The sequence below is a fragment of the Lynx rufus genome, unplaced genomic scaffold (genome assembly GCF_022079265.1).
Source record: "Lynx rufus isolate CCGP_SWC_20201006 ecotype Redwood Valley unplaced genomic scaffold, mLynRuf1.p SCAF_7, whole genome shotgun sequence".
NCBI classification, from domain to species: domain Eukaryota; kingdom Metazoa; phylum Chordata; class Mammalia; order Carnivora; family Felidae; genus Lynx; species Lynx rufus.
This window is the reverse complement of record NW_025814889.1, coordinates 62115806-62123259: the sequence shown is the minus strand read 5'-3', so window position 1 is coordinate 62123259 and position 7454 is coordinate 62115806. Positions and strand designations below refer to the sequence as shown.

The 7454-nt window shown below is 41.7% G+C and overlaps 1 protein-coding gene across 1 annotated transcript; it reads right to left on the bottom strand.

The window, feature by feature from the left end:
* Positions 1-209: 209 nt before the first annotated feature.
* LOC124501469 (zinc finger CCCH domain-containing protein 14-like) lies at positions 210-2432 on the bottom strand. The gene is given in 3 exon segments (XM_047065675.1): positions 210-639; positions 642-2354; positions 2357-2432. Coding segments are annotated over 3 exon segments (2085 nt in total). The 3' UTR covers positions 210-343.
* Positions 2433-7454: the final 5022 nt, after the last annotated feature.

Below are 7454 nucleotides of genomic sequence, written 5' to 3'. Positions count from 1 at the left end.
AAAGGTCACATACGTAATAAAGATTGGCTTGAGTTTTAAAACCATGGTCTTTTTTTTTTTTTTATTTTTTACAAACAAGCCTCAAATGTTTTAATGGAATTTAGCTTTTCCTTTAAACTGTCTTTTCACAGTCAAAACAAACAACAAAAAACACCCAATGTTAAAACCACTTAATAAACTTACAAACTAGAAAAATTAGACACTTCAGATAGGCAATAAACTTCATATTATGAAAGCAATATATATTCCAAGTTTCAAAGGTTTGACAAGTTCTGCAGAGTATCTTTCATCAGTAGATGGAAACTTTCAAACTCCACAATCTTCTCCCAAGTAGCACTGAGTGTCATTCACTGGTTTGAGGTCGAATCCATTTCAAGGCAGGTCGTGGCGGTACAGTGATGGTGGGATGATAAAATGTGCAGTCAGGTCTGGGACACTGAGTGTTAAATCTGCAGTATTTTGGATGATAGAAGGGACATTCCATTTTCTTACAAGCAGGGAAATAACGGCACAGCTGACTACTAGAAGGTGGTGCTGGTGTTGTAACTGGTTTTAGAGGCAGTACTGGAATTCTTCTACTCATATGAGTGAAGGGACAATCTGGTTTAGTACATTTTGTATCATATTTACAATCTGGATAAACAAACACTTCTCAGCAAATTTACAATTGGGGAAGGCTTTGCAAGGTGAAACAGGATGATGGTAAGCACACTCATCCCCATTTTCACAGGCAGGCCAGTACTTGCAACGCTCCAGAAGTTTTTCTGGTTTCTGGGCCACACTCAGTTCACTCATCTCAGCATTTGCAAAGCTACCATTTGGGTCATCAAGCTGCCTGCTCATCAACTGCAACTGCTGTGGGTGGAGGAGACCTCTGAGTCCCTTGCTCGCGGCTGCAGTTTGGTTTACACGTTTCATTCCTTCAAAGCACACGTCCTCCTCTTGATCTGACATGTATCCTGGGGGGCTGGGGACACCATCCAGCGTCACTATAAGCTTGGGACTTGCAGGTTTATCTGGTTGTACAAGATCTCGTGACTGCATAAGGTGTCCTGAAAGTACCCGAAGGGTATCTGCAGTCTTCATCCCCGACTCCTGGTTTGGTGCCACTACTATTTCCTCAGACAGCTTTGGCTTCTTCAGAATAAATGATCTTGTGTCTGCATGGACCATGGATTCCATGTCATAGTAATCTCGACTGATCTGCAGAGTTTCTGCCATTACTGGGTCGATTTGTAGTCGGGATAACAACTGCCTCTGTGGAGCTCCTTGACTTTTTTCTATATTATCTCCTTTTGTTTCCTCTTCTTTAATGGGAGGACTTCTCCTGGGGGTCCTGCTTTGCCCCTGGACCATTTCTGCCAGCAATTCTTCTTGGGAAGTTCGAGTTCTGGGAGCAACTGGAAGTGTCTGTTTCTGTGAGACTGTAGAATAGTTCGTTGTTTTTGTTACAGATTCTTGAGCTTCAGATATAGCCTTCAAAATTAGATTCTTGTTAGCTTGTTTAGAAGGTGGAAGTGAAGGTCTCCTTTCAGGCTTTGCTGGCACTGACACACTGTTGGAGATGCTTCCTGTATGAGACCCACAATCATCATCTTCCTCCTCCTCTTCTCCATCATGATTGAATTTTTTTACTTTAACAACGGAACTTACCACAGGCAACTTTCTCTTCCGAAAGTTTTCTTCCTCAGTACTCATTTTTTCTGAGTTGTTTCTGAAGAAGGGACTAGAAGTCCCTTCTAAGCTGTTAAGCACTTCCTGTTCACACAAACGTCCTGTTTCATATACCTGGCTGTTCTGTATATCAGGTTGCTTGGCAGCATGAATATTGTTTTGTTGCTGCTGAAATTGCAACCTGTTTAAATGAGCACCACTATTTGCATTTCGACTTGCAGGTGGTCGATAAATTTCAATAGAAGGGCGAGAAGAACCATACATAAGTGTCACTGTCGGTTTTTTCTGAGATAAGGGATTCTCCTGCACAAAATTGAGGTCTTCATCAATGAGATCATCTGGTTCTGGCTTAATATCAATCACATCTTCAGAGGGTGCTGGCTCCCTCAGAGGCTTCACAGTTGACATTAATCGGGTTGCAGCTCCATCATCATAAGTCTGTCTAACATTAGTGGTTTTCTGCTCCTGTGAACTAGTAGAAACCCTGAAATCTCTTTTCTCAGGTCTTGTGCTAGCAACTGCGAGGGGTGGCACTGCAGCTTCAGGCCTTCTCTTGTCTCCCCGACCGAAACTGCTCTTGTTTGAAGACACGTTATTATCAAGGATGTTGGTATCAGAAGACTTGAGACTGGAGGGATCAGTTGTAACAGAACGAAGTTTATCTAATACACCGTGAAGCTAACATAAACTCCTAATTCTTGAAATTTCCCCTTAATGGCACTCCGGATCTTGTGGCTAATCTCGGCGCCGATCTCCATGGCTCCACGGCGGCGGGTGGCAGGCTCAGCAATGCGCGGCTCTTCACTTACCAAGAGACCCGCACCGGCTCCCGGCCCGCAGCTCCGCCGCCGCCTAAAACCATGGTCTTAAAACAACAACAAACAGTTGGAATATCTCAGATATCAAGTCTTGGGATATAAGGAATATTTGCCATTGGTTCGAGGTTGACTTATGCTACTTTTTAAATAAACACTTAGCGTATAAAATACTGAACAGAGTAGAGCAATGGGAATTTTTTAGCTCTCTTTTGAATGTTCCAAGGACAACTGCAAAGACTTTTTCTAACATATCACACACAATTTATTCTTAAAACCCTAAAAATCTCACTTTAGAGATGTTGTAAGGAGTGTCTCTTGGTAGTTCTGGGCATTTTCAAAGTCTTGCTGCTCTTCCTGGTAAAATTGTTCAGATGGTTTCCTGATAGGTAACTTAACTTTAGATATCAGTAAACAATAATCAGAAAGGGAGTGGGAAGTCAAAGGGCTAATGTTCAGTTGCTTGAAGACTTCACTATCACAAAAACACTTCCTACTCCCAATCTCTAGATCTTGGTTTATATTATTTCTTCTTCAAAAAAGGTCTATCATATCATTCAAAGTCAAGCTCAAATGTCACCACCTGTAAGAATCCTTCTCTGATCATACGAATTAAAACAATCTTGTTCTCCTCATCTCTGTAGTGCTTTGATCATATTATTCATGACTCCACATACCATATTCGTTACAAGTCATCTTCTCTAGTAGTCTGAGAGGTCATTAATACAGGGCTTACATCTTAAGTCTCTTTGTACCAATTCCCAGTACTTAGTGCATGTTAATGATCTGAAGCCATTCTCATTTTTAAAATGGGAATGATCAGCCACCCACTTCACATATTGTTCTGGATACTGTTGCTGCATAACACAATATCCCAGAACTTAGCAGTTTAAAACAATGATTTTACTGTGCTCATGACTTGTGGGTTAGGAATTTAGACAGGGTTCATCGGGGTAAGCTCTTATTTGGAATCACTTATGCAGGTATATGTTGGTTGGGGCTTCTGTCATCTTAAAAAAGCTCAGTTGGGATGGATGTCCAAGATGGCTCACTCTTACAGGACTGGCAGTTGACCAGAGCACCAATATGTGGCCTCTTCAGGGTGGAGCTGGGAGTGTAATCAGCTTTCTTATATGAAAGTTTAGGGTTCCAAGTGCAAGGTTTAACCAAACAAAATGGAAGCTGCTTTGTCTTCTGTGACCTGGCCTTGAAAGTTTATTGTGTTACTTCTGTTATAATGTATCACTGTAAGTGTCCACAAGTCACCCAGATTCAAAGGAAGGGTAATTAGACTATACCCCTTGATGGGTACAGCAAGGTCACATTGCAGAAGAACAAATGAGATGGGAGATATTGTGACAATATTTAGAAAATACAATCTGTCACATACAAATAATAATGTGAAAACACGCTCGACCCCAGAGACTTATGGCCATTTTCATTCATATTGTACCTTCTTCTTTTTTTTTAATCATATCACCTTCTGAACTTTGACCTACTCAGTTCTTTTTTTTTTAATTTTTAATGTTTATTTATTTATGAGAGAGAGAGAGAGAGAGACTGAGTGCAAATGGGGGAGGGGCAGAGAGAGAGGGAGACACAGAATCCAAAACAGGCTCCAGGCTCTGAGCTGTTAGCACAAAGACTGACATGGGGCTTGAACTCAAGAACTGCGAGATCAGGACATGAGTTGAAATCTAGACACTTAACCAACTGAGCCATCCAGGTGCCCCTAACCTATTCAGTTCTATGCCAGGCCTGATACTTACCCAATGAGTCACACTCAAGGTCTATGGCATAATATACTAATATGCAGAGAGTGGGCAATAATGCTCAGAACTTTGAGCTTATCTGTCCTGCTGTTCCATCCTTCTTTCTTTCTTATCTTTTTACTACTTCTACTTGTTCTGTCAACCTTTTATAGAGCTGGTTCTATATGCTATATTCCTCTTTATTGGCATTCTCAGAGTATCTTCATCTTCTCGTCTCTGAAGCAAGGGATTTTTGATGAATAGAAATATTTCATCCATTGTAGCAGAAGGTTAATTTTAATGCTTCAGTGTCCACACTGGTCCTTGGAAAGAATCATTATCTTAGCCCAAAATTCCTTAAATGAGATTTGTTTTTAGGTCAATGAAAAAAGAGAGCAAGAGAGTGCCTCTTTTTGCTGGGGATGCAGGTCAATCCAAATAAAAGTACCTTATGCAGTAGATTCTGAGGTAATATTTGTTATATATATAAACATAACCAACATTCACCTGGTGCTCACCACGTACCAGATAGACACCACTTAGTGGATGCAACGAAGTATGAAGATCCAGTCATCAAGCTAGCTGAGAAGACATCTCTTAATCAAAGAAGTAGACAACTAAGAAAACAGTTATGTTCTATAAGGTCCAACGTTAGTGGTACAACCATAAATTATAATCTTGGGAAAAGTGGACAGAACTGGCATTCTTAGGATACCTTCTGTGTGCTAGTGGTTGAGTCCTGATTTCACTGAATCTTCACAACAGGGCCACAGGAAAGAAACAATGCAGGGAGCTGATGGAGCAGAGAGGGGCATAAAGAACCCAAAGCTATGCACTTCGCAAGTGGACGAACGAGAACAAACTTCAGCAGCCAATATCAATGTCAACTTTCTTTCCTGGCTGTGACCCATATCCTCAGGATAGCAAGACTCTCTTTCCTCTTCTGAGATCTCTTTCAGCTTAGTCTTAGATGCTGTTACATGACTGGGGATAATTAATAGGCAAGTCTGTGATGTTGATTGAATCTTTTCTAAGAGACTTTCTTATGCCAAACTGATCAAGGTTCAATTTTTCCAATGGCCACTGGAGGGCTCCCCACTGTAAGCTTTACAGACCATCACCAGGTATTACTTAAACACAATTTTTTGTTGTTCTCTCTGATGTTTGATTAATTCCAGGCCTTTGGGAGTCGGTGAGTGACTATGTCACTCTTAAAAATGAGGGATGAATAACATTTTGTTGGATCCATACTGAGTTAACTTTAGGCAGGGGTCATCTAAGGATCTTGCCACATGGTTCTTTATGTACTTCTGAGGACAGGCCACCTACATTTTGCTTCTCAAGTCCCAAGCCTGCATTGTATTCAAACAATCACCTGCAGTCCTCACCTACAGCACTGCATCTATGTTATGCCTTCTTTGTTGATGACCAGCTTCTCACTGTCTTCCATGTTGGACTCTGCCCTGGGGGCTAAGGCCTCAGCCAGGGCAAAGATGTAATTTGTTCACTGCTGGAGCCTTAGGATATTTTTCCATCTGGGCCTCCAGGCCCTTTGTCCCTGTGCTATCTTAAAGCAAGGGGAGGCCTATAAGAAGGGACCAAGGAGGTTCTAGTTTGCTGTCAAACAAAATTCATTCTCTCCTCTCTACAACTTTACCCTGCTGGTTGATATATCACCCTGCCTGGTGCATTTACAGTTTAAAATACAGAGAGAGAATGTAATGTTGAGTTCAGTGAAATGTGTTCTGATGGCAGAATTTCATATCACAACAAGATGAAATTTTTCAGCAAAGACTCAGAGCCCTCTAATATATACCAGAATGAATGACAGACTGTGGTGTTGGCTGTTCATGGATACTTCAACTTTTGGATAATGATTTTAGAGGACCTATCCTGCTAGAAAGGTGTTTGGAAAGTAAAGTGGAACTTGAAATAGGGTCTTCTCAGTGAAAAACACTGCCAGTGTTTAAACAAGAATTATTTCGGGGCGCCTGGGTGGCGCAGTCGGTTAAGCGTCCGACTTCAGCCAGGTCACGATCTCGCGGTCCGTGAGTTCGAGCCCCGCGTCGGGCTCTGGGCTGATGGCTCAGAGCCTGGAGCCTGTTTCCAATTCTGTGTCTCCCTCTCTCTCTGCCCCTCCCCCGTTCATGCTCTGTCTCTCTCTGTCCCAAAAATAAATAAACGTTGAAAAAAAAAATTTTTAAACAAGAATTATTTCATTTAAAAGCAAATCACTCCAACTTGAATGATTTTCAACAGAAGAAATCAGGAGAGGGTAATGTCCTTCACGAGAGACGTAGGTAGACAGAAGAACTAGTTAGTTATGTGCCTCCCTATTGTGTAAATCAACAACAGCAGAATTGAGAATGATGGAATATCATGTTCATTGTTATGTTTCAAGACCAAAGCTCTCTAAGTTGACCAACAAAATGCAAATTGTCTACTCATTTGGAGGCAATTGGTTTCCTTAACCATTTGGTACCCCCATGAGTTGAAGTCATTGTTTTCATTTTAGAGCTGGAAGGACCGAAGCATATGGCAGGCAAGCAATTGGCTCAGGTCAGCCAAGATGTGGTTATGGTAATGGCAGTGGCTTAGTTCATGTGTACTAATGGCAGTGGCTTAGTTCATGTTTTCTGCTCATGTGCACTAATGTTAAGTAACTAGGTCCCACTGATACTGTAGTCTTCATCCTTACCTCCTCCAACAGTGGCTTTAGATGCCTAAGCCTTTTGGCAAGAGATCTATCTTTACAGGAAAGATTAGATAGTAATCTTTCCAAAGAAGCCCCCTACCCAAGCTGTTTGATGTTCTGAATCACAAAAGTTAGAGACCAGACCAGTAATCAAAACCTGAGACTAGAGCAGACACTCCTACTGGCTCAGGTTTGACTAGTCCAGTCAGAAGTCAAGTGAATACCCACCAACCCATAAGCCTCACAGCAATTTTCTGCCCTCCTGGGGGAAAGAGCAGTGTCTATGTGGCTTGATTCTGATGACATTAAATTGCCAACACTGATCTCTGCAGATTTATCTCAGAAAACTCCATCCTCAGAAGTCCATGGTCAGCATTTCCACCCATGGCCTGGATTCTGGGATTCTGATTGGGTGGTATGTAGAGTAAGTCCTACCTTGGCTAGATCCTGTCTACTGCCTGAGCCATCATCATGGCTAAATAACTCTATATAGGAAGTCCTTTAAGACATGGGCTGCTA